The sequence below is a fragment of the Neospora caninum genome, chromosome V (assembly GCF_000208865.1).
Source record: "Neospora caninum Liverpool complete genome, chromosome V".
Classification (NCBI taxonomy): domain Eukaryota; phylum Apicomplexa; class Conoidasida; order Eucoccidiorida; family Sarcocystidae; genus Neospora; species Neospora caninum.
In genome coordinates, this window is record NC_018391.1 from 2,206,445 (window position 1) to 2,232,253 (window position 25,809).

The 25,809-nt window shown below is 55.4% G+C and overlaps 3 protein-coding genes across 3 annotated transcripts; all 3 read right to left on the minus strand.

Moving 5' to 3' along the window:
- Positions 1-1,741: 1,741 nt before the first annotated feature.
- NCLIV_014830 (conserved hypothetical protein) lies at positions 1,742-5,379 on the minus strand (the record flags this gene model as incomplete). The annotated part of the gene is made up of 4 exons (XM_003881672.1): positions 1,742-1,954; positions 2,415-3,531; positions 4,054-4,097; positions 5,134-5,379. 4 exons carry the CDS (start codon positions 5,377-5,379, stop codon positions 1,742-1,744), a joined length of 1,620 nt encoding a protein of 539 aa, XP_003881721.1.
- A 2,672-nt stretch (positions 5,380-8,051) lies between these two features.
- Positions 8,052-9,671, minus strand: NCLIV_014840 (conserved hypothetical protein; the record flags this gene model as incomplete). The annotated part of the gene is made up of 2 exons (XM_003881673.1): positions 8,052-9,155; positions 9,510-9,671. The coding sequence occupies 2 exons, from the start codon at positions 9,669-9,671 to the stop codon at positions 8,052-8,054; spliced, it is 1,266 nt and encodes a 421-aa protein (XP_003881722.1).
- Positions 9,672-17,919: 8,248 nt separating this feature from the next.
- NCLIV_014850 (conserved hypothetical protein) lies at positions 17,920-20,508 on the minus strand (the record flags this gene model as incomplete). Its single annotated transcript, XM_003881674.1, has 4 exons — positions 17,920-18,357; positions 18,776-18,789; positions 19,189-19,912; positions 20,413-20,508. 4 exons carry the CDS (start codon positions 20,506-20,508, stop codon positions 17,920-17,922), a joined length of 1,272 nt encoding a protein of 423 aa, XP_003881723.1.
- Positions 20,509-25,809: the final 5,301 nt, after the last annotated feature.

A 25,809-nucleotide genomic window follows, 5' to 3' on the forward strand; every position in this document is an offset into this window, starting at 1 on the left:
CTGCTTTCGTTTCGGTTCTCGTTCCTTCTCTGGAGGCGAGCCCCGGCGTCGCACAATCTACTCTCTGTTGCGCGCGACCTATTCCGAGAGAAAGTTTCGACGACACATACAGTTGAACCCTCTCAAAGAGAACCGAGTGACGTAACCGTCTATGGCGTTTCATGATCCTCACAATAGCAGCCTCCAGGAAAGCAAGGGAGTCCAGAGAGAGGGATGGGGACAGCGATGAGGGTGAACACGCGTTCAGGGTGTTCTGCTTGGCAAAACAGGCAGACTCCGGGTGGGTAGCAGAGAGACAAGACAGCAGAGAGTTCCCCGAACCAGAAGCCGAAGAGCCAAGGGAAGAACCGGATGAAAAAAGCGACAAAAACGCTGCACAGAGCGGGTTGCTTGCCAGAAGGGTGGGAGTACCTGAACCGGACTGCGGGCGACCAGGATCTGGAGGGAGAAGCGCCAAGGCGGCTTCCTGTAGACATCAGCGGAACCCGAATCGGAAAAATCAGGTGCGAGAGCAGAATGAACGAGACGAAAACGAGGCAATGGAAGAGATGGAAAGAAAGAAAGCCAGTCGGAGGCGCGGGGGGAACCGCTACGGAGTGCGGAGACGAACTCTGCAGAAAGTTTGTGTAATTTCCACGCGTGCGGGGTCTACCTTTTCTTCGGCGTCTGCTTTATGCGGCATGCATACCTCGATTGGGTGTATATCCACGACTGCTCGTTCTCCTCTTGGCATGGCGAAGAATGCCTCATTCAGACAGAACTCCGTGTCTTCATGTTCACTTAACGTTCCCCATAACTTGAGCAAGGACGCACAGGGTGAGGAGGAGTTGTGTCCAGGTGTAGCGTCGATCTTCTCTTCCTTCTCTCGCTGTTTCTCCTTTGCCTCTGGCTGCTCCCTAGATCTCTCTCGTCGCTTTTCTTCATCAGCTTCTACCTGCCAAGTGTATCCTTTCTCTCTCGGGAGAGGGACGATGAGGGCCAAGCTCCGTTCTTCTTTGGAAAGGCCGTGTCCCTTGGTCTTTGCGCACTGTTCTCCCAACGTATTGAGGTGAGGTGATCGAAGGCGAAGCATATGTTGATGCGGGGTGAGTAGGGCGAGGAGGAGTGTCTTTATCTCCCATGTAGAGAGGCCTGTATACTGGGATACCGCTGTCAACGAGAGAGACGTCCGCCTGCGGGGCAAAAACAGAGTGCACAGTGGAAAAAGAGAAGTGGCGAGACAGCGAAGGGAGAGAAGCGAACAACAAGACAGATAAAGGAGGAAAGTCACCGATGCGGAGGGGGGATGAGTCACTGTTCACATGGTTCCACGACGTCTCAACCCAACCACTGAGAGGGAATCTCAGGGGACTGACAACAGGCTGTCACCCGAAGCACAGGAGACATACAGAGGAGCTCTTAGTGCGGAACGGCATAAACTATTCACGCGTGTGCGTAGATATGAACACACATACTGGCCGTTTCATGCTACTGGTGAAACCGGCCAAAAAATTGAAATCCTCGAACATCCTTATACCGATATATATATATATATATATATGGGGTATTTACGGTTTTCCTCATACATCACATGCTTATTGCCCGTCTCCTTCTACTTCTCTGCATGCCAACCGACGCACATATGAATACGTTTATATATATATATATATATATATATATATATGGTTACCCCCAAGTAGCAACTTCCATGTGTGCCAAACGAACAAATGTCCACGCATGCATTTGTACACAAAAGCGCGGCCTACGAGTTGAACAGAAGAAGAATACACCCGACGGCGGCAGGGACGTTCAGAAGCAGAGTAGATGGAGAGGCAGCATCCGGCGTGTCTCGCGTTTGGCTTTGCTTCCGAGTCGCGTTGTTGTCCGGATAGCAGACAAGCTGCATGCGACTGAGGCGAACGTGCCATGTGAGACGTCGCTCGGCAAAGCGCGCCTTGTAGAACTCCGTAAACTTCTGCGGATAGCCAGGCCACAAAAGAACGCAGGAGAGAGCACGGTTAACGTCGAGCAGAACACGAGCCAGAACAAGAGTGGAACAGAGGAAACAGCCACCGCAGGAGTGCAGTGCAGACTGACGGCGAGAACCCCGAGGCTCTGCCTGGAACCCTGAACGGGAAGAAGCGAATCGCAGCTCCTAGTGACACACTATGCGACCGGAAACGATTGCAGCAAGCATCTGAGCACGTAGCTCCGAACTCCCGATACGAGAACGGCGATATACCGGGAAGCAGGAACTCAGAGACGACATAAACAAACTGAAAATGCAAACTGTTTTTGATTTCTCCTCGGTTCCGCTTAGACTCTCAACTGGGATGGTGATGAAGACTGCGCTCCGTCTCTCCCGCAGTTCTTTCTCGACTCGTCCGATACGCTGTCGCTCCGCGCTGGGCCGTTCCTCCTGTTCTCCTTTTTACCTGTAGAGGAAGTCCGAGGCGTCGGGGCAGCCAGAGGTCGCCGACTCGCATCACCCAGACGCGGTCGTCGCTGTTTGCTTCCTCCGTCTTTTCCGTGTCGTCTTCCAGCGAACCAGGCTGACAAAGACTCCCGCTCTGCCTCGCCGATGGTCGCCCTAGGGAAACCTGTGTCTCTTCGAATTCCGCCACTGGGCCCCTCACAGCTGGAGCAGCGACGGGCGCTCTGGGCGCAGCCGCAGGCGGGGAGACCAACGAGGGAGAGCTCGCCAGAGAAGCCGAAAAAGACGCAGCATAAGCCCCGTTAGGCGGCGCGCTCTCAGTCGCCGCAGAGAGAGGCGGCGCCCGAGACGGCAGATACAGGTCGCAAGCAGGTAGTGCGTGGGACCACGCGTGCTGGGTCAGAATCAGGGGCTGAAAGGAAAAGGTGGAAGACGAAGGCGAGGACGAGGGCCGAGCACAGCCTGGAGACGCGCCATCAGCGGACGGAAAAGTTGGCGCACGCAGACTTTCGCATCGAGACATGCGGCTTTGTGAATTCGAAACGCCAGAAGGTTTCTCAGAGTTGCCTTCTGGGGCGTGTCTCGCCGCGTTGTCGGGTTGGAGGTTTGCGCGTTCGTGGGCCTCTGTATCTTCTCTGTCCGGTTCGGCTCTCGCCCCTTCCGGTAGGCCCCGACTCCTCGTGTAGTCCCATATGGTGCGCTCTTCTTTCCCGTCCGTGCGTCCGTTCTCTTGCTCGCGTTGTGCCTGCTCGAACGCCGCTGTCACGCGCGGGGCTACCTCCAGGTCGTCGAACATCTGACGCAACTTCCACCATTCCTGTTGCCTGCCGAGGCCTCCGCCGGCTGCATCTAAAACGGCCTGTGCGACTTGCTGCTCCTTCTTCAGTCGCGCGTTCTCCCGTTTCTCGTCCCTTCTGCTCCGCCTACCGAAGGCGCGCTTCTCGTTCGTCCCCCCGCCCCCGTCTTCTCTCGTTGTCGCTCCGCTGGGAAGACCTGGCACTACCTCTCTCGGTTCCCTGTCAATTTCCTCCTTTTCAACGGCCTCCAGACCCCGCCACCCGTGTGCAGTTTTTGCTTCTCCTTCGTTTGCTTTGTACAGTTCGGGACTTTCCCCAGGCCTGCCACAAAGACGGGAAGAGGAGTCACCAACTGCATGGCTTCGGAATGGAAGCTCCGACCGCCGCTTCCGTTTTTCGGTGTCCCCCTTCAACCTCGCCGTCCCTCTCGACATTGGATGTTCGTTTTCTCTCGTGGCCGTCTCATCACGCCTCGCTTTTGTCTCGTCGTTATCTGGGGAGTCTCCCGATTCCCTTCTGCTTTCGCCCCTCGGCAGGAGTTTTTCGCTGCGCCTGCCACTAGCGCTGTCCTGGGGCAGAGACACTCCGCTGACGGCGGCGACCTCTTGCTTGTCCCTACCCCCGTGGCAGTCTGTGTGCCGACCCGCGTGATCGTGCCTTCGTGCAAGACGCTCTGCGTCCGATTGGATTCTTTCTTCATCCACCTGTACGCCTGACGGTTTGTCTTGCGCGTCGCTCGAAATCGCTACCGCACAGAGCGTCGGAGATGCGCCGGGAGCCGTTGACGAAAGGGGCGAAGAAGCGGCTTCAAAAGGCTGACAACTCGAAGGGAGATAGCCTGACAGGTCTGGGACGCAAAGCGCATTGCCGAGGAGGCGCCGAGCTAGCTGAAGGCGGAAAAAACTACAAAACGTTTCGCGGTCTTGCAGATGCTGCACGACTTGGCAAATGCTCTCCTGAGGAACATCCAAAAGAGGGCAGAGAGGCGACCCGCGAGCGTGTGAAGGCGGAAGAGCCTCCCCGCGACGGGTCGAGCGTCTACGTGTGCCTTCGGTGAAGAAAAACGCAAAGGAAAAGTGGCCTCAGAGAGACGAACGAAAGAGGCGAGACAAAGGAAGGAAAACGCAGGGCAGGGGCGACTGTGCACGCGTCCAAGGCTGCCAGCGAGGGCGTCGCGAACCTGACAAGGCCTGCGCGGACGAGTGAAAACGCGCAGGAACATGGAAACGAGCGGACGAAGACCAAACAAAGAATCCCCAACCTTGTTTCGAGCAGGCGAAAGTCTTCAGACGAACAGGAGAGGAGACAAACAGGAACATGGGAGAAGACAGGAGAGAGGAAAACAGGCAAGAACCCGGAGCTGGGCACAGAACGAGGCACAGCCAGGAACTGGACACAGGTGCCGGCAGTTCCAAATTCCTTCCCTGCGCCGAACAGCTTGCTATCGAATCGCGGCGTGGGCTCACCGCCTCCCCTTTTCTCTTCTCGCCTTGTCAAAAAACTCCAAACGTCCCAAGAATGGGGCAGTGCCACCACTATGTAGACCCAGATCTCCCTTTACAGCGAATCGCGTACATCCCCATTGCCCGGTCACTTACGGAGGTTAAACGTGCGTCTCGAGACACCATCCCATAGGTCTATCTATCTATCTATCTATCTATCTATCTATCTATATATATATATATATATATATGCATAGACACATATCGATATACATGTACATACGTATATTCATATATATATATATATATATATGTAAATATGAAGCAAGACGTATGGCCGCCAGCGTATGCCCATATCACCACGCTGAGATAATTGTATGGCCGTACACTGTCTAGGCTGGAACATCCATGAATAGAAGCTCGTTTTTTTTGCGCATGCACAGGTTTCCATTCTTCCGCATGCTCGGCTGTGGCGTCTCACCAGCCAGTGTCTTCGGGCTGTGTCGCCGCGCCTGTTCTCGGAGAGGAAGTCTCTCTTTTTCCGCTCCTTGTGGTCCGTGCACGCAGGCGGGTTTCCTCCCGCGGCACGCCGTGTTTCCGAAGTCTGTGCATGCAAGTCGTAGGCGTGTGCGTCTTCGCGCACTCTCTGGTCAATATAGTCGACAACGGCGGCGCTGAGGAGAAGCGACGGAGCAGGCGTGGCCGAAGACGCTGTGCGGCGAAGCATCGAGTGAAGAAAAAGACAGCAGGCAGACAGCGAAGACGAGGGAGTTTTGAGGAAGGGCGAGAGAGAGACGTTGGCCTCGGCGCTGCATGGCGGTGCCGCCCCACACGACGTCGGAAGAGAAGCGGATGGTGAAGACGATGAGAAGGCGGAAGAACCTGATGTCCGGCAATCTCCAAGGTGACACACAGATGAGGAAGAAGGCGCACTGCCCAGCGGCAGTCTCGCGGAACTTGGGAAAGAAGACAAATAGGAGAGGCCGAACGACGAACCCGAGGAGGCAACCGATTGGATTCGGGAAGCCGAGAGCAGCTTGGAAACATCAGCGCCGTTTAGCACGGTCTCGAAAGCCTGAGAAGTTAGGGGCGGCAAAACGAGAGGATCGGACGCAGGGGTGCCTAACATTTGCCTCCTGAGCGGCTCTTCCACCAGGTCTTCCCCCCTCCAGTCCAGCGCACGCACCCGTCTTCCTCGCTTTCGAACCGGTCCCTTCCCTTTCACATGTTTCTCCCTCACACTCTGTCTCTTGCCTGATCTATCTCGCTTTCCGTGTCTCGCCTCGTGTCCTGAACTTCTAGTCGCACATCCTGGGTCTGCACGTCACGCCTTTGCGCATGCAGGCGTCGTCGTGCGGAACCGGACGGTCCCCACCGAAAGCGGCGAAACCCCGTGAGCGGCATGGAATCTTGCATCTGTGTGTAAAGGAGAGCCGTGTTTCACCCGGTAGATCCCATGGCTTCTGGACCTTCGAGAGCACGTAACGACGCGATGGAAGAGTGCTTGGCGGAGAATGGATGTATAGGCACGTTTGCGATGATAGAGAGGCGCCGGATTCAGGCGTCTCGCACACGGACCAAAAACGAGAGGCGAGGTGAGATTTCTCACTTCGTCTCGCGCCTTGCGCAAAGCGGCGTGGCCAGAGAGGTGCCGTGTCAAGTCTTCCTCTGTCTTCTCGCGTTCCGCCACCAAGAAAGACAATCTGTCGACTAGAACAGAGAAGGACCGAGGCCCAAGGGGAGGCGAGCCTGGACACCAGGGAGGAGTCCTCGTCGAAGAACGGAGAGCAGAGGCCACAGAAGCGGCGACGAGCGACGAAGCGTCACATGAACGAGGGTCCTCAGAAAGCGAGGGAAAGGAAGTTGGAGAGGAACGACAGGGAGAGGCCGAACAGATCGGAGAAGACACAGACACCGCGAATGCCGAAGAAAACCGAGACAACCAGTGACGGCGACACTCGGCGACAAACCGAGCGAGCGCGTCTTCGGGCCAGCGTCTCAGAACGGTGAAGAGTGAGTGGAGCGCTGGAAGAGAACAGCAGAGATCATAAACACGAAACGCCACGCAGACACACAGTCACAGGCGTGCACAACGAAACCATCACATAAAAACAAACGCCTATAGAGAGGTATACATGAAGTAGATATTGGCAGGAAAGACACAGCTCCAGAACCAACCCGTCGAAGTGAATAGGTGCATGACTATACATCCATATAGTTACATCTATATATATATATATATATATATATATATGTAGGATTTCGTGTGCAAGCATTACCGCCGGTGAGGCGCCTATCACCAACTCCTGCACTATGGATTGTGGGCTTGATGAGAACACGGCAAGCATCCTCCACTCTTTGGCTCTCGGAAGACGAGGCTGCGAGGTTTCCACAGGGCTTGCCTACACCTCGCCACAGGGGACTATGCGCATGCAAGCGACGGGCGCCGCGCCTCTAGAGAAGTTTAAGCAACAGAGCACCAGCGCCTGACGGCAGCGCACTCTCGATGTCGGCTGCTGTCGAGGCTCAACGCACGAAGGGCAATACAGAAAACGCACTGAAAGCATACACATAAATGTAGGTACAAATACGCGTACACCTGTAAATATATATATTTACACACGTGTATTATATTCATATCTATGTACATATATATGTTAGAATATATAGTCGCATTTGTTCCATGTGGAGGGTGTACTTTCCCAATCTCCAGATGTCAAGAGAGCGCTGATTCCGGGTGGCAGCTTGAGCACGCCTTCTATCGGAAAGCGGAGAAGCGCCGCAGCAACCGCAGTTTGAAGGCCCTCGCCTGCAGAGAGTGAGAGGGGACAAACGCGTCACTAGCCTATGAGGAGAAAGCACCGATCAGGAGCGTAAACGACAACTCAGGCGCCCTCGGCCCGTCAACAACACAGCAGGGAAACGAGGGCAGCGCAAAGTGGAGGTGGGCAGAGCAGAGCCAGAGAGAAGGACGCGAGTAAGGGCGAAGCATTTGGGTCAGAGAGACGTCAAACATGCTTCGTTTCCGCTTCCTTTAACGTGTCTGCCTTCACTGGGCACGATCCAGAAGGAGAAACGGCCACGACGTACGCGCTTTCGGCGAGAAACATTGCGCGGCGATCTCCGATTCAGCCTGAAGAAGATGGAGGACGAGCTGTACGTACACCGGAAGGGGCAGGCGCCGATTCTGGAGAAGACTCGCTGCCGTGGACAAGTAAAAGTTTCCTGCCTTTCGCATCAGCCACCTACAGGGTTAGATCACCAACACAGGGAAGGAGACGCATGTGCTTTTGTCCTTCATCGGCCTTTGCCAGCAGACCGTGACGCGAAAACGCCGAGGGGGGAGCGACGGAAAAGGCGATCGACAAAACAGATGGAGTGACAGAAAGGGAAGAAGCATTAAACACACTGGAGCACGGGAGACGGAGGAGGCGCACGGGCAGAAGAAGCTGGGGAGCTGCGGCGGTCCGGGAGAGCATAAAGACTCGACGAGAAAAAGAGCAGAAACGTCCCGCCGTCGAGACAGCCGAGAGCCGTCGCGGCGCGTTCCTCGATCACCCACCAGTTGAACCGTTCTGTTTCCTTGATGCAGCCATCCCAAACGCTCTTGGTGTGGCCGCCAGCGATCCACTGCGGTGCGCCCCAGGGAACGCCTTTGCTGGCTTTTCGTGTTTTTCGAGTTTCTTTCCCGCCTCCCTCAATCTCTCCACTTCTCCGTTTCGCAGGCTTTCCGTTTTCGTCCTTTTCCGGGTTCGGCTCCAGCACGGTGGAGGCTGAACTCGCTGTCGGCTGAGCGGCTCTGTGCGGTTCGGCCTGTGTCTCCGGCGTATCCTTCCACTTCCGCCCAAGAGCTTCTTGGCGGTTCAAGCCGTCTTGTTCCACTGGGACAAATCCCTCCCCCAGCGCGTTCCCATCGTGCCTGTTCGCTTCCTGTTGCTTGGCGCTTGAGGTAGCAGAGAGAAGTCTCCCCTGCCTTCTTCTCTCTCGCGCCTCTTCCGCTCGCCGCTGCTCTCGCTCCCATGAAGGCAGAGACAGAAGACGCACGGGGACTGCGTAGTCGGCCACGCGCTTGAGAAGAACGACAGCTTCTCTCAGAAGCTGCGGATGGAGGCCTGGCGACGGCGCGGCAAACGAGGACAAAGACGAGGCAGGAAGCGTCCCGAGTTCTCTGCTGAAGGGCCTTCTCCGCGCGCGCAGAAGCGACAGGCGCGGTTTCTTTCGCGACTTCTCAGCAGAGAGCGCGACACCAGAAGAGGACGAAGCGAGAGGTGCACACGGACCGCTCGGAGAAGAGAGCGACCGTGAGGCGGGCGGGATCGACGGCGGACTGGAAGTGCGCTCAGGGAAGGGAGAGCACGAGGGAGACGAACACGAGGGTGGAACCGGCGACGGAGCGAAGTGGGCGATTCGGTGGAAGACAACAGACTGGAGAGCCTGGACGCGCTTTTCCTTCAGACAATAGTTGACCGACGCACGTAGGACCTGAAGGGACGCGGGGCTGAGCTGAAAAGCGAGAGGCACAGAGCAGATCCCGGAAAGAGTCGAAGCTTGCACTGAACTGCGCGAAGCAAACCGCGCAAGGCAGAAGAAAGGCAACCAGGCAGGCAGCCAGGGAATAGGTTTCTCTCAAAAGCAGAGGAAACGCACGGGACGAAAGACGGGGGACCGCTCCAAGGCTGAACGAGCGAACAGGGGAACAAAAACCGGGAAAAGCCGAGATGCAGAGGGGAGCCGAGAAGCGGAGCAACACACGGACAGCTGAGCAGAACCTGAGTAAAACGAAAAGCCGGAGACCAAGCGAGGTTTTGTACTGTGGCAGGCGCAAAGTGAATTCTCGACAAAGGCGCCGAAACGTACGGTCCCACAGCGGACCGACGAACACGACGGCGCCGCGGAATAAGCCAAGAAACTCTCAAGTCGGTAGAGGTCTCCAGGGTGCCCTAGGAACGGTCCGGAAACCACAAGGAACCGCATTAGGAGATGGGCAGAAATGGACTGGAGATCAAAGCAGGTGCACATCCTTCGAGGAGTCCAAAAGGTGAATCCAGAGACTGACCAGCGATCGAAAGATACGCAACGCTGCGACGTCGAGAGGAAACGCTGCATCTTGCATTGCGGCTGCCGACGCTGCCACAGCACTGATAGAAATCCTGTCTGTGTGCCGACTCTTGCCTCCGTTCCTCTCCGCCCAGAGGCCTTCGCCAGTCCCATCATTGTCTCCCGTGGCGGGCTCTGCTTCCTGTCGCTCGTCGTGCTCTCGCGCTGCATGTCGCGTCGCCTCGACTCTTCTTCGACAAGAACCACAAAAGGGGGAGCAAAGATTCTGACACACGAGCGTGGCGACGGCGGCTGGCGAAAAAGTGACAAATGTTGAGTGCTCCTCTTCGCTCTCTCTGTCTGCGCTCGGATGTGTGCAACACGCGGGGCCTTCATTCCGCGAGATAGCGTCTTGGGTCTCCCGCAAACACCTCAGGGCAGCGGGCCCTCTGTCCACTGTGGCGCTATCCGTGTATCCCGCTTCGCCTCGTCGCTCTCCCGCTCCTTCTTCTGAGACAGGATGCGCATCGTCTCCACTGGTTCTCCTCACTGAGGACTCCACAGCCGGCTCGCCCGCTGCCACAGAGGGAAAAGACGCCGAGGCAGCATCTGAAGACGGGAAACGCCCGGTCGAAAAGCTGTGCGTTGGAGGCTGCGACGATACGCCTCGCGGTGCCTGCGACCGGGCGCCTGGACGAGAAGGCGCCTGGTCCGACCGACCCACTGGGGCAGGCTTCCAAAGGTGACCAGGAGCGCGGAACGCGTGGGGCGAGGAGGCCCGTAGGAAGGAAGAAGTCGCGTCGTGAACGGGCGAAAATATTTTGCAGAGTGCATGCGCAAAGTGAAGGTATTCACGCCAAATGCCCACGACGCGCACCACAAACTCAACAGGGGGAGGCGGCGACGAGGACCGCGCCACGAAATCAGCAGAGAAAGACGAAGAAGCAACAGAAGAGTCTGGACTTGTCTTTTCTTCCCGGCGGTCGGAAGTGGGGAGACTCGTTTCTTTCTCGGTGTCGGTTGGCTCCTGGTGTCCCGCCTCGCCCGTCTTTTCTGGCTGGCCCTTCGTCTTCAGGGCTCCCAGGCAGGAAGCCGAGCTGGTTGACAAGCGAGAAGAGGAACTCGACGCAGCAAAAGAGGAATCCAAAGCCGACGACCGGGAAGCGGAACAAGAAGAGGATGAAGAAGAACAAGAGGAAGAACAAGAGGAAGAACAAGAGGAACAAAACGAGGATAAATAAGAAGAGGAGGAGCAAGAAGTGGAGGACGAGGAGCGAGAAGCGCAGGCAGATGGGGACGATGGAGACGCTGAAGGGAGAAGACGGTGCAGAAGGTGGATGAGGCGAGGCCGGTGAAAGAGGCGCTGGTGGGCGAAGACGTACAGAAGACAGCAGAAGAGCCAGTAGGAGACGCGACACGATCGGGGGTCCATCACGGACATTTGCCAAATAACTGAGGAAATGCGCAACACACAGGAGAGCCAAGAAAAGAAGATTATCCCAAGGCTCCAAAATGAGAAACGGACGAATCACCAGGAACGGGCGAACCACGCACACGAATGCACATAAATAGGCATATATATATATATATATACATATATATATATATATGGCAGGAGGGGGTATAAGTCGAGAGAAGCCCAAACGAAACGGCATTGGGAAAATGCTGGAGCCTGCAATGTACACGGACGGATCGCTTCCACAGCTTCCCAAAGGCGTGTGCAAAGAACTCGGGGGGCTATCGACTGTGTGCCTAATGACAAGACACCAAAGCGAAGAAGAGGGTTCCCGTGTGTATCGAGGGCCGGACGAAGTAGGCAGTAAAAGGGTGTCAAACGAATGAACAACGGAAGGTGGGTAGCACGTGTGTCGCGTTTTGCAGTGATGGCCAGTGTCCTGCATTACTTGTGTAGGCCTCAGTGAGGAGCTTCACAGGTAAGCAGGGGGCATAGGGAAAGATGTTGTCCTCTCCGTCCTCCCCGTCGCTGTCTTGCCCGTCCCTCCCGATGTCGGATGTTCTCCTCTCTTCTGTCCTTTCCCGGCGACGTTCTTTCGATTCGGTCGCTTGCCTCGAGCTCGCTCCCTTGTCTCCTTCCTGCGCCCTGGCCCCATACTGCTTCAGCTGGCGAGCACAGCACTCATCCCCCCAGGCACTTAGCTCGAGATTCAGAGGCTGTAGGAACCTCCGAAGGAAAGTTTGAAGTAGAGGTTCGCTCGTGTCGCCCCGGGAATTCCGTCTTGGAGGAGGCTTCGCAGAGCCAGTCTCGGTGAGCCTTCGTCGGGGCGCGTCATGGCGACTCCTCCGTGACGTCTCGCGCCGTTGCACCCTCCCTTGGCTTGAGGCGCATCCCTGTTGTGATTGCTCCTTTCTGTCGGCGAGTGGTAGCCGGTCGCCGGTTGATTCGGCGGCTCTTTCTCCCCCTGATTCCCTGTCAGAGGTGTAAGGCTCCTTTTCGCCTCCTTGATCGCGTTCACCCTCTCTATCCGCTTCACCACCGTCCGTCCGGGCCCCGCGTTCCTTAAACAGATCCTCCCGCTCCTTGCCGAGAGGACGAGGTGACTGACCAGACGACGCTGGAGACCAGAATGAAACTGAGAAGCAATCTGTCGAATGGGAAGCGTCTCGAGTCTTTGTCTCCGGAGCTTCCTGAAGTGGAGACAACGGGGAAGTTGGAGGAGCTTTTCGGTCTGAGGAAGCCATCGATCGCAGCTTCTTCTTGGGGGGTAGGGACACGCGCGGGGTTCGTCGTGGGCGTCTCAGGGCAGACCGTTGGATTGTCCCGGGGTGCTCGGCTGCTACTTCCTCCTCGTAATTCTCCGCTTTCTCGTCCTTGCCATGTGGCGCGAGGCGGCCTTGCTCCGCACCAGGTCCCCGTCGCCTCTTGCTTGTCCTTCTTTTCTCTGTTTTTCGTTCGTCCTCCCCGTGGCGCGCGGCGCACGCCGTCGAACAGCCTGTGCCACGTTCTGCCTCGGCATTTTCGCTCGACCATGATAGAGGGATTGTTGAGGGTTTCGTCGCCTTTTCGCTCCCGCCGAGTTCCGTATTGCTTGCAGTTGGCTGGTCGCTGCAGTCATCGGTAGCACAACGAACCTGGGATGATCTCTCTTCTGCGACGTCTTGGGCACAGTGAGGCAAAGAGGCCGCCTCCGGTCGAGAGCGCTCAGGGCTGCGTTTTAAACGTTCTTCGCCGCAGAGTGACGAAGAATCAAGTGGCGTGGGTGTCCCGGCGGGGCGCCGATGTGGTAGATCCCGTGCGTTCCTCGTCATCGCGCATAAAAAGAAGATGTGGAAACTGTGAGGGGGGATGAAGACTAAAAGTACACAGGCAAGGACAGGGCGCGCGCAGGCCGGGTGGGAGGAAGGCGAAAGAGGAGGAAGCGTTCGGGAAGAGACAAAGCGAAGGCAGGGAAGGCAACCAAAAGAAAGGGGACCCCGTGTGAACAGACAAACACGGCTGCATCGGAGAGATCTCCGTGAGATACCAGCGAAACGTCTTAGAGGGAAGAATAGCCAGAAGGGACTGCTCCCGTTTAGGAGCGAAGGTCGATGGTTGAAGGCAGCCGAGGCCAAACGCTTTAGAGCTGCGCACAGTAGACGTCAGCGGGGAGAAACTACACACCGAAACAGGCTTACCCGTCACTGAACCAACGGGAAACCAGCTGATCCACAGATCCGCGTGAAGGTGGAGACACGTTCAGCAACCCACACGGAGAGAATGGACAAGACGTCGTATACAACTCTTAGAATTTGCGAGCTCACAAAGCACAGGAGCGAAAACCATTTGTTTTTCGACTGATGCCGAACAAACCGTCCCTGCGTCTGTATCTTATGTTTCCTGCACGCAAACTAGGAGGGATTGCTACCACTTGTACACGCGCACGTCCTTGTCGTTTCTGCGTAAACAAAATGCATTTCTCGTTCCTACACATAACCCGTGCGAGCAGGCGGTTTTCCGCACGCACAGCTGTGGGTATATATATATATATATATATATATATATATATATGCGCCTAAACAGAGATAGGCAGAACGGTGTGTTTGATGGGGGTGATGCGTGTAGATGGAGCAACCCTCGGAGCTGCCGATCTATTCCAGTCGATCACGCTGTATTCCGCAAATATACCTCAACGCCAAAAAACCGAAAAAAAGGAATGACTGATCTTAGTTCGGGACCATGAATGTATCTAAAAGGGATGTCAATCGAAAGGACGAAGAACTGTACCGGAGGCCGATCTGTTCTGCGGGGCAGCAGAAACGTATGTTTGACTGCTGGGCAAGACGAAGTCTACACGGAAACCATCAAAAGGGAAATGTTTGGACAAGACGCGCGTCATCACAAGCGAAGACTCTTTTTGCTGGTTAAGGACAAAGTGTGTTCGACTTTCAAAAACATGTTATTGTAAGAGTTTTTCGGGCGCGTTGGTGAGGAAAATGCAAAGCATTTTGAACAGTGGGAGAGCATGCAGTGGGAAAGAAACGAAGATTGAACTTATTCTTATGTAGCACATGTTTGTAATATACACTATGCATATAACATACCATAGGAATGAACTTACATGATGTTAAGATTTGTTTCACGGTAACGGATCGACACTCAGGGGCAAACGAGACACAAACTTGTATTTCGACTTTTTCTGTCTCGGGAGTCCGCCATCAATGCAGACCCCAGAAGAAGGACGCTGGGAAAATTCAACACCTGTTTCACTCTTTTTCATGGATAAAACACAAAACTGTTACGCATTGTATTTTGCTATTTGTGACGTAGCCGCGGAGCATCACGCAAACGTTACCGCAAATGCACTCGGAAAGCGTTTGTTTCTACTAAACAATCAGAGTCCCCATACTGCACCAGAAAAGAACAGAGACCCGTAATCTATTTTTTTTATTTCACGAAGGTTCTGTCTTTTCGGACTCCGATTTTATACATTGCTAGTCTCTGCGGAGACTACTGGAAATGAAGTTATAGACTTGCTTGGCAATTTTCTCAATCGCCAAATCGATCGTAACCCGTTTTTCCCTCTGGTTTTCAGATATGAAGCAAAAAGCGTGAAGTTCCTGGACGATGTTTCAAAGAGAGAGCCTTATTCACCAGGGGGAAATAATCTCGTCACCGCGACGCTTTCCTCAACACCAGTCCATGAGATACCTGTCTGTTTTGCTGTGAGTTTTCTTTCACAACGTGGGTGGCATATGTAGATAACATTCACTATGCTCGTGTCGCCAGCGTTCCTTCGCAGTAAAGGATCTCGCTCCTGCACCCTCCATTTATCCGCCGATTTGCACGATCACAATATGCAACTTGTTCGTGCCGCGCGTGGGGAGGTGCGGCGCCTGCAACAGGCACGTAGAGAGGAACTTTCTTTTCGGGTTTGCATGCCTTCCGGAGTTTTCATAGGGCACAAGCGAGCTCCTGGCTGTCAGAAACGATTCCACGAGAGTTTCGCTTTTTGGAAGATCAGTGGTAAGCGCCAGGAAGTGGCACACGTGGGAATTTCTGGAGAGGGGCCAGTGGCCATTCCTGTTCCCAGTGGGAAATGTGTACAAACCGGAAGTATTGGGAACCGTATAGACTTTGCGGAGGAGTCGTACAACATGTGAGACATGTCGGTTGCTGTAGGTTTGAGGAACGTGCAGGCAGGGGAATCCACTCAGCTCAGGTGTTTAGTTTTCCATCTCAAAAGTGCAATTATTCTGTAGACGGCCATTTATCCGCCTGCACGAGCAGCGGCCAACCGCCTATCACGCTAAAGCAGATCGAAAACCAGTCGCCATTTGGAGGTTCCCGAAATGTCACTTTCGATGGTTAAATTCCATTTTGAATCCGTGTCAGTGGATCATTTAGAACATTTTGCGTCTATTGTGTTCCATTCCGTTGGGTTACCAGAAGAGACACGATCAGGGTTCGCAAAATAGACAGATGTTCTATTGCATCTGTGGGTTGCCACGTGATGTCTTTGATTAACCTCGGAACATGTGGTTTCTAGAGGGTCGAGCAAACAGCAATTCACGTTAAGGGGAAGCGTGGGAGTGTATCGTTTTTTTCGGATAGCAGGTAGAATGTGTATTTCTCATCAAACCCAAAATGGGTCAAGTTTATTTTTGCCGAATCTGGATCATGTCGCCGGTACTCACTCCCTGTTTGTCTCCGACCAGTCAAGAATTTCACACGAATCGCCACTTTTATACGCGGTCCGCTGGGAGGAGACACATCGAAGCCGGATACGAAAGACAACCATTCCAAATGCATCAGGTGGCGTAGAGGTGTTTGTGCCCGAGAGCGGTACATCAATCGAATTCGAATGCTCCCGGGCTCCGGAGCACCGGGTGCCTAGGGATGCATCAAAACTAATGCACGATAACTGGAGGATCGCTCCATCGCTGCACAAAAGGTTGATTTAGGGAGTAGCTGAAAGGGCAGGGTCATACACGGACTTGTGATAACCACTAGAAGCGGATTTTGTTACGGTAATCTCATGAACAAGCAAACTCCTCTCTCTTTTGTGACGCTGGACGCTTGTTTTTGACGAGCATATCGGTTCATCAGGTGCAACCACGGAATGCGGACAGTTTGCATGAATTTTAGCAACACGCTCCGGTCGTCAATACCGATAGCCAAATAATTCTGCGTGTTTGTTTTTCGGCATCGATTCCAAGGGCTGCAGCGAGATCTGAAGTTTTTTTGGGAAACAACCCTATCGAAAGAATGTCGCTTGTGTTTATAATACTGTCAAACTAACGGTGACAGCCGCACGTGCCTTAGCGCATTCTTTCTTCCTCTCTAAGTACTTCTGAACATTAGAACTACGTTCAAGCACATGCACGTTAATATCCGATTGTACTGAACACAGTCGGAGAGCAAACTCCGTGGGCAGGGATTTATTCATGTGCATGTGCCGGTGTATCTACTAGTGTGCTCACGCATGGTTGTTTGATGTTCAAAAATGTGGTTCGTGGACGATGTCCATGCCTCTGTGGGAACGAGTAAGGGAGAAAGACACCTGCAACTGCAACCTGCGGAACTGTTTTACTGTAACAAAAACACGGCAAACTACGAAGCGGACAGAGAGACACCATCCAGTGCCAACCAGTTTGTAAGGCTCAAAGCCATCTGTTGTCGCTCGCGACAGTACGATAGGAGAAAGTGCCATCTATTTACTATGTGCCCAGAAGAGGTTTCTTCCCGGACTATCCACACATGTACCGGGCTCATTCATTGGATAAAGAGTTCGTCGAGACGGCGAAGTGTGTCAACAAATGATGCGAGGCCCCCGATGATACAGTGAAGCGTAACATTATCACCATCCATTAGATGACCAACTAGACACGCTTCGTAGCCTTCTTTCTGTGTTGTGAGCGGGCGGTCAAACTTCCAAAAAAACAAGAACCTCCCGTTTAAACCTTTAAAACATTTTTGCATGAGACGCAAAAGCAGCAGACCAGATCGACGGTAAAATGCTCTAGCGGGTGAACTCACACGTACTCGGAAAACCACTGATGACAAGGGCAGCAGATGTTGGGAAAAAACATAACGAAAAAAGCCATTTGCCTCCGAGGAGGCGTATGTATGCTCCCTCGTCAGATGCACGTTCTTAGTCCGCTCTTCCGCGCAGTCCTTCACTTTTAACTGCCAAAGAGGACCACATTTGTCCTGATCAGCGCGAAGGACAAAACAACATGGTCGGAATCGGAAACATGCTCTGCCGCGCCATGCAGGCCATATGTCAACTACCACCAATTCTCGCGGAGACTTGGTGAATCAAAGAGCTTGACAAAAATGCACTGCGGATGAAAAAAAACATCAATGCCGTGTGCGAAATCCATATTTCAGGAAATTGCATAATTCATCGTCCGTACTGCTCGTTGAAGTGCACGTATACAGTGGCATCTGAAGCTAACACGGTCTTCATTTTCCAATTACAGACGCCAATCCTGAGAGGGCATCCGGCGTGTTCATCCCTCCATACGATAGCTTTGTCGATATTTCCGTCGACAAAGAGACCATATGTTGTAGCGGATCAACGCACTCAATTGCTTCTTGCATGCGAAAATCTGGCCATTTATTTGGCAGAAAAAGGCCAACGTATCATTTTACCCCAGCCCCATCTTTATGACGTTTTTTCCACATGTGCGAGGTGCCGAGAGACGATTCCGCTGACTGTTTCCAGCGGAACCAAGAAGACGGCCGTATCCTCTTGAGATGTTCTGATGGCTATCGTTACTCTGAAAGTGCCTAGTCCCCACAGGGGGCGATGCCGCTATGGGAGTCGCCATCCTTCGGAGGCTCGATGGGCCAGTCGCACGCATGACTGACCGGCGGCGCAACGCCCGCCCGAAAAAGGAGTATGTGGGGAGACGGAGATTCACTGAGCATTGAGGGAACAGGACTCTCCAGTTTTGCGAAGGCATGGAGCGCGGTTTTCCTGCTGCCTGCCGGGATGCTGTGGGTCTGCCGTGTGCGCCGCTTCTTATGTGGCGGCTGATCGCTCCCGACAGACGTGTATACCAGCAAGTGAATGCATGCCGTCAACCTCTTCGTGTACTCCTCTTCCTGTTTCTCCTTGGGATGCATTTCGCTGACCTGACGCCGGCTTCGCCTCCCGCCAACGAGCTGGAAGCACACGCTGATGATTGGCCAGATGTCCTTTAGGATTCCATGGACCCCCGCTTTCTGCGTCACCCGAGGCAAATCGCTTCCACCACAGAAAGGTGCCTTGTTGGAACGGACCAGCGAGACGGTTGAGCCAGCTTCCACTATCTTCCTGCGCTTGGTTACTGCCTTCTGCGCCGTCTCGCTGCTGTACATACATTTCGCTCTCAGCTTGCAGGCCCGCTCCCTCGTCCAGACGCCACGCGTGCGTACCGGCAGTCCGAGCTATGCAGCTCTCCTCACTTTCTGCCCGTCGCTCTCTCCTCAGGTGTCTTCTCTCTATCGTCCTTCTCCCCAGAGAAACCCGCGGGACCGCTACACCAGTCCCAAGAGACCGTTCTCGCCTTCCAGGCGGTGTACAGTGTGCCCAGCCAGGTGGAGCTCGAGGCCGCCCGCGTGCCTCTTCTTCGAACGGTCTAGCATCCGCGCTCCTTCCCACCTCTCTCAAATTTGCTGGAAATGGGGGTTCACGGCAACACGAAGCAGCCGAAACGTCCCCAGGGGATGCATTGTTGTTTCTCGGGCAGGCGACACTTCGATCTCGGACTTCTGCTGGACCGGCGGACGATGAGGGAGGCTCGCAACCGGGGGTGCTCCGACGAATATCATTTCCGCCCTGGTCATTATTTTGGGCTGTGGCTGGTTCTCGCTGATTTTGCCGGGAGTTCCACGGTTGGATTGTTCCCCGCCCTTTCTTGCCTTGTTGACGGTTTTCCGGTCCTCTGGTCGGCGATGCCGCTGCTGTAGAGACAGGCGCAGTGGGGGCTCTGCGAGAGTTCTTGGGCATCCCCTGCCTTTTGACGTTCTGCTCGCTGCGACCCACGATTTCCCCGGATCGTTCGGCTCCTCTACCTGATGTGTCATCAGCATTTTTCGCCTTCTCGAAGGTCGCCGCTTCATCAACCGCGGTGGAAGGCACGTTGCCACCGCACGACAACGACGCCCGCTTTGCGTCGGCCTCAGACAGATGGGGGCTTGCCGACGAGGCTGATGGCGTCTGGGTGCTTTCGGTGTCTAAGAACGCCAAGCTGTCCGCGGCGGTGCGCTTCACGGCGCCTCCATAGGGTCCAGAGAGCCTTGCCGCGCCTGTGCGTGTGTCACATGCCTCGGGCCAAGCAACCGGCTGAGCGACAGATCTTCTGCCGCCGCGTGGCCAAGCCACGCATGCGCCTGTCGAGCCCTGAGGCACCACGCCTGCTCGGAGCCGAACGTCATCCTCGTTCACTTGCGCAGGACGACCAGGAATGCCAGAAAAGGGACGGGTCGGGTCAAAGTCTCCGTCACGACTTGCAGAGCCCTGTCCACGTTCGTGGCACAACTGGTTGCGAGCACTCGCGGCTTGGACGCCAAAAGTCGCAGTGGGCCGACAGACACGGCCTCGCAAAAACGATTTCTCGCAGTCTAACTGTGTGTCCTTCAAAACACCGGAGTTCCCTTCCTTGGAGGTTCGCGCTTGAGAGTCAACCGTCTCGTTGCTGGTTCTCTTTCCTGCCCCGGCGCTGATAAGGCCAGTGCCCGCTGCGTCGCTCGACTCTTGGCTCCAGAAGGAGGACGCAAAAATGGCTATGGAAGAAGCCTGCGAGCAGCCAATAACAAGAAAAGAAATCTAAAATGGAGACAGCAATCGAAACTCGCAACCCGGGGGGACACATGCCAGGCAAGTATGCGGAACCGCACACTCGGTAGTCAATCGCGTCCTGGCAGGGTGACACGGAGAGCGGGAAGAAAAGAAAAGTGCCAAGAATCCAAACGGATTTTATAGAAGTGTGTGATACGCCGTATGATACGGAAAGCAAAAAAGTGAACGTCTCTCCTGCAGTCCCTTCTCGCCGTCCATTGTGTGTCGACATGGTGATACTCTTCGTATTATTCCTGGTGTCCTCATGACATTTCCAGTCACCGGCACGTAGCTACGTATCGGACTTCGGAGACTCTCGACCAATTTGCGTTCCCGGCGACCTGGGACAGTGCATAAGCCCCCGACCTTGTCCCCCGCCGCGGAGAAAAAACCTAGAGATATTTAGACGACGCGGTTTCCACTCAGAGGAGGCGCGCAGCTGGCTCTTTAAAACGTACGTGGATTCCCGTGTTGTTTCCGGCGTTGTCAGCGCCGAAAAGGTCTCCAGGTGCCTTGGTAGAAGGCGTCGAGGCGCCTGATGCAGGCCTTCGCATTGGCTGGAAGAGAAGAAACTGAACGCAAATGGGAGGCGATAGGCGCATCACCTTGCACGATGGGAACAGCATAGGCATATCTCTGCAAAACACGACCATCTGTGCATCTAAGTTGAAACCCAGTTACATAGTGTAGACGCTAAGTTCCCGGCGAAACATGCCTTGTCTTTGAAACACTTCCCTTCTCGCCGTTAGTAACCCATATTCAGATGGATTCTTGATCAAAGCTACACACACGTCAACGCCGACATCGAGATGTTCTCAAGTAAACGTACAGACAGCGGCTGAGTTTTCTGATGATGTGCCCCAACTGGAATGCGTATTACACTAGAGTACGTGCACGCACGTCGATTCACGTCTCCCCAAGCGCACATGTAACGACGGTGCGAGGTGTGCAAAATGCGGAGACATCTCAGGATACCGTGTGCCGAGTTCCTGAAGCATCTGCTGTTTCGCTTTTCCCCCGGCGGCTGGGCCACTGTCAACGCCCTCCACGCACCTGGTTAGCGTTGTGCTCTCTCTCCGTCCGACAGCCGGCTTCCCTCTGTGCACTGTGGGAGAGTGCGTCCGGGGTGGACCTGAGCACAATACGTCTGTGAGCCCTTCCGCGTGCAGCGCCGATTCTCCGGACCAGTGGTGAAAGGCCTTCCTCCTCGGCCATCTGTTCAAAGTCTCGTTCCGTCCCCCTCACGACAGATCGAGCGATTCTGGTTCTTTTTCTCAGGAGAATCTGCTTTTGGTCCTCTTGGCGGTCGTCGCTTTCCTCTCTGGCAGCTCTGGATGCACGACCACTTGCCGACGGTTCACCAGCTCCTCGGGCACCAGCGGTTCGTCGCCCATGCGACACGCCCCGTCGTGTCGCCTCTTCTCCTTCAGCCGCGGCACAGTCTCCGTCGTCGCCAGACGGCCCTCCGATCACAATGGAGACGGAATGGACACTTTGCCGCATTTGAGAAGTGGGACAAAACGAAGGAGACGAAAGGGGTGACGTGGAACAGGGAACGAGAGACGCCGCAGAAGGTGAACCTGCGTGTGGAGAAGAGAGCGTTTTGGTAGGGCCAGAGAAGGAAGCAGGAAGGCAGCTTGCGGTTCGCGTAGCAGACCCGGAAAGGCTTGAAGAGAGCGACGAAGAGGTGCCGACGACTACACAGGCTTCCAGTGAGGGACAGTGGACGCTCCAGGCGTCTGAAGTGGATCCATCTTCATCTTGTTCGAGTCGGGTGTCTTGTCCCATCTGTTTCGTCGCGTTGCTGCTCTCCGGAAGAACACCATCTTGAACGAGTTCTTCCTTCATTTCCTCCCTCTTGCCCTTTTTGTCATCGTCCTTTCGCGGACTCACGGAGACTACAGGAAAACCGGAAAACGGAGGCGAGCAGGTAACTCGCGTACAACACTCTTCGCTCGCTCTGCTTTTAAACGGAACGCTTGGGGTGGGATATTCTGTGGCGTTGCTCCAGCGTCCTTTATCGTGGGGGAGATTATGCGTGGACTCCCTGTCCGTCTGGTGACTCGAAAAGGCCTTCCCGTCCAGCTGCCTCCTCTCGTCACTCCTTCCCGCGCCTGCTTCATATCCTGCCGTGACCGCTTCGCCTCGCTTATCCGGCGTTTCCTGTGCCGCAGGGATCGTCACTGAGCTCCCTTCAGCTCGGGCAGGGACAGCAGAGCCAAACTCTCCAGCATCCTCCAGAAAGTCCGCCGTATCTTGAACGTCCCATGCGGCACTCAGCGAGGTCATGCGCTCCCTTGGCGCATGCGCTTCTCCGTCTCCTTCCGATCCTTCAGCAAGCAAAGCGGTGGAGCGCCGCCCTCTGTCCCTCGGCTCTGGGCCACAGGAGAGTCCAACGTGTTGATGGAGAGGAGACGCATGAGTTGGTGAAGGACGATGAGATTGTGGAGACGAACAAGGGGAAGATCTCGTAGTCACAGACGGAGATCTCGAGGTATCGGAGATGGAGCGTGACGCTCTGCATGGTTTGCGACCAGGCACCGGGGAAGGTTGCCGGCAAGGTCCCAGCGAAGACAGCAATGAATGCGGATGAGTCTGGGACCCGTTCGCGTTTGTGCGTTCGGCATCTGCTTCCCTCTCCCTGTCTCCTTCTGTGCCGATTGAGCCACGCGCCGAGACACAGCCAGGGGAAGTCGCAGTCGACGAGGGAGGCGAGGAATCTTTTGAGCAGGAGGCTAACGAACAAGGCGACGAGGCGACTCGAGCCCTCCACATGGATTGAAGTGAACCCTCCAGGGTTTCGTTTTGCTCTTTGTCGCCCACATTAGCATCTCCATCTCGGTTCGTCTTTGCCGTTTGTCCCCTCTTCTCAAGGATAAGTCTCCCCAATCCCTGCTCTCGTTCTGTTCCAGCTTCTCCCTCTTCTTCGTCGGCGACCGACTGAGAAGAGGTGGAGTCGCTGGAAAGAGGAAGAGGGGAAAGATCCCTCATTGGCAGCGCCGCTCTTCCCTCTTCTTCTTCTCTGTTATCCCCCATCTCTGGCTTCTCCTCTCTCGCCACCGGTACCAGGTTGTCATATAGAGTTCCTTCGGGGTCGAGGCAAGTCGCCTGCGCCTGTCCGCCCTCTTCCTCCTTACCTCTGTGCTCTCTTTCTCTGGCCGCTGTTTCTGTATCGCTACGCGGGGCCTCAGTTCGAGAGCCGGCCGGGTTGCCTTCCCTAGGCGAGTGTCCCTTTTTGTTCCTCTCTTCCAGTTCCTTTTCGAGGATCGTGCACACACGAGCAGTGAAGAGGCTGGTGCTACACCGCACGACTCGCGAAGAAATCGGGATTTTCAGTTGCGGCAGCCGGAAAGCGGGCGCGGAAGGGCGGCTTGCCAGCAGCGGCTGCTCGTTCCTGCCCCCAGCCACGAGGAGAGGATAACGGATACCCGGTACATTCCCCTGACACCGCTCGGCGTCGCAAGGAGTGGGTTGGCGTTGCAGCGGATCCCTCTGCCCTCCTCGACAAGTCGTCAGTGAGCAGGAACCCCTGTGGCCTGACAGACGTACAGCTGACTGCTGAAAGCCGGACGCCTGAACGCCAGCAGTTTCATCCGCGCCCGCCTCTCGAGGGCCTCCTTTCCCTGAACCTGGAGCGCGAACGAAAGCCAAGCGCGACGTCCGGGCGTCGGCGCTCCCCCTGTCTTTGCTCGTGCCTCGCTCTGTCGCTGCTGGCTTCGGACAAGAACCCCACGAGAAATGAACAGTGCTCGGGTTCTCGCGACTGGTCGCGACGTGTTGCAGCTTAACAGAGGAGCGAGACTGGTTCTTCTCCAGTAAGGACGCGATCCCTTCGCGCGCTACCCGCACCGGCGCCAGGTCCAGACGGGGAACGCCTGGAGGCAGCCTGAGCTTCCGACGGGACAGTGGGGACCGTCGCTGTGTCTTGGCTTCGACTGAACCCTGCTCGTGCTCTAGCGCTTCTTCCGAGTGTCTCTGTTCCTCTTGATCCCGGAGCGAAGGCGAAAAGGCACGGCGTAAACCGCTGTTGCCCGTCGCCAGATGGACCCTCCGGCTTTCTTCGGTTCTCCCATCGTCAGGCTCTGGGACTCTGTCCCTGGCTTCCGCGCCCTCTGTCTTCGTCTCGTTCTCCTCGTCGTTTCCCCTTTCCTCTGTTTCACCTCCAACGGCTGTCTCCGTTCTCTTCCGATGGTTGGCCTCTCCTCTGTTCGGCCCCTCAACGTCTCCCGCTTCAGTCGCCTCACGTTGCATGTGTGGTTCGGACCATCCTGGGACGAAGCGTTTCTGACTGAGGTCCTCTTTCTGGTGAGCACACATCCCGTCACTCTGATTTCTGTTGATCCGCCGCGTGGGAGGTTTCTGCTGTCCATGTTCACATGCGTCAAAATCGTGCTCGCGCACGCCTCTGTGTTGGCAGGCACCTTCTGCCTCTCTGGCGTTGCCTGGCAAGCAACCGTTTCGCTTGGAACTTCGTTCGAGATCTTCCTCGTCGTTCGCTTCAGACACAGAAGGCGGGGAAGAGAGGGATGATGCCCGGGAAAAGGAGGGAGAAGATGGAAGGCGGTGCGGAACCGTACGTCCAGACGAAGGCGAGCAAGAACGGCCATTAAGGCTGGAAGGGCGGCTCGGTGGCTGTACTTCTCGAGGAAGAGAATCCGACGAAGCAGATGAGCTTCGCAGCGTATCCCTCTGTCCACGCGATTTGCCTCTGGCGTCTCCCTCTCCTCCGCCCTCCAAAGTGCAGGCAGAAGACGCAGCGATGGCACGCTCGGGCAAAGGTTCACTGGAAGGAGTCGGTGCACTCTCGGACGTTGCCGGATTCACCAGGCTCACTGGATAACCACGGGGAGACGACAAGGGCTGAGGCGATGCTCCAGCTGAGGAGAAAGAAGAGACAGCAAATTCCAGTTTTTCATCCCCGACAGACTGTAGTGGGTTCTGTCTTTCTCCGACGGTTTGTATTGGAGAAGAGGCTAGCGTGAGAGTCGAGCAGATCGCCATGGCGAGCGTGGGCTGGGGGTGAGGCATGCTGCGGCGAGAAGAGGGACAGAGACAGGAGGACGAGGACGCATGAGACGACGCGCCGTTTTCAGTTTCTTTTTCTTGCTCGTCGGTGCCACGTGCCCTCAATGAGACGGAAGCATCCTGTCCGGGAGAACCACGCTCAACGCATTTCTGGTCCTTCTGCCCCCAATTCATGCACCTGTCGTGCACGTCTCCACCACAGTCAGCACGCGGTCGCGCTCGTACGTCGTCCTCAGAAGATGAAACACATTCATCGAGTCGCTCGAAGCGAACAATGACGGGAGGCAGGAACCGCCTGGGCGGCTCCTCTGGGATCTTTTCTGGGGCCCGCGACTGCGCCAGAGGCATTCTCGCCGCTGCCTGACGCTGCACACATGCATCGAAAGAGAAAGACTGAGATGAGGAAAGACAGGCAAAGGGCACTTCAGGAGCAACACAAGCACAGCGGTCTCACTCGTGAAAGGCCACATAGGGGAGGAACACACGAGAAAGAAAAAACGCAGAGCTCGAGTCTTTTTGCCGTCAGTCCCGCGTTCACCTGCAGCCTTCCTGTCCGCTCTCCTCCCCGTTCTCAGAATACAACGAGCGACAGAGACAAAGAAGCAAGAAAGACCCAGGGATCTCTGAAGAGAATGGTGGCGACTCCAGAGAGGCCTCTGACACCAGAGACATAGGTAGCCCTGTAGTCGACGGCCTTTCCGCAATCAGGAATGCATGCGACGGGTTGCATTTCAAAGAGTGAAACGGCCCTGTGTTCGCGTTCACAGAATCACAACGGAGAGCGAGTTGCGGGGAAGTCTACACGGCCCCCCTCCAGTTTAAAAGAGGGT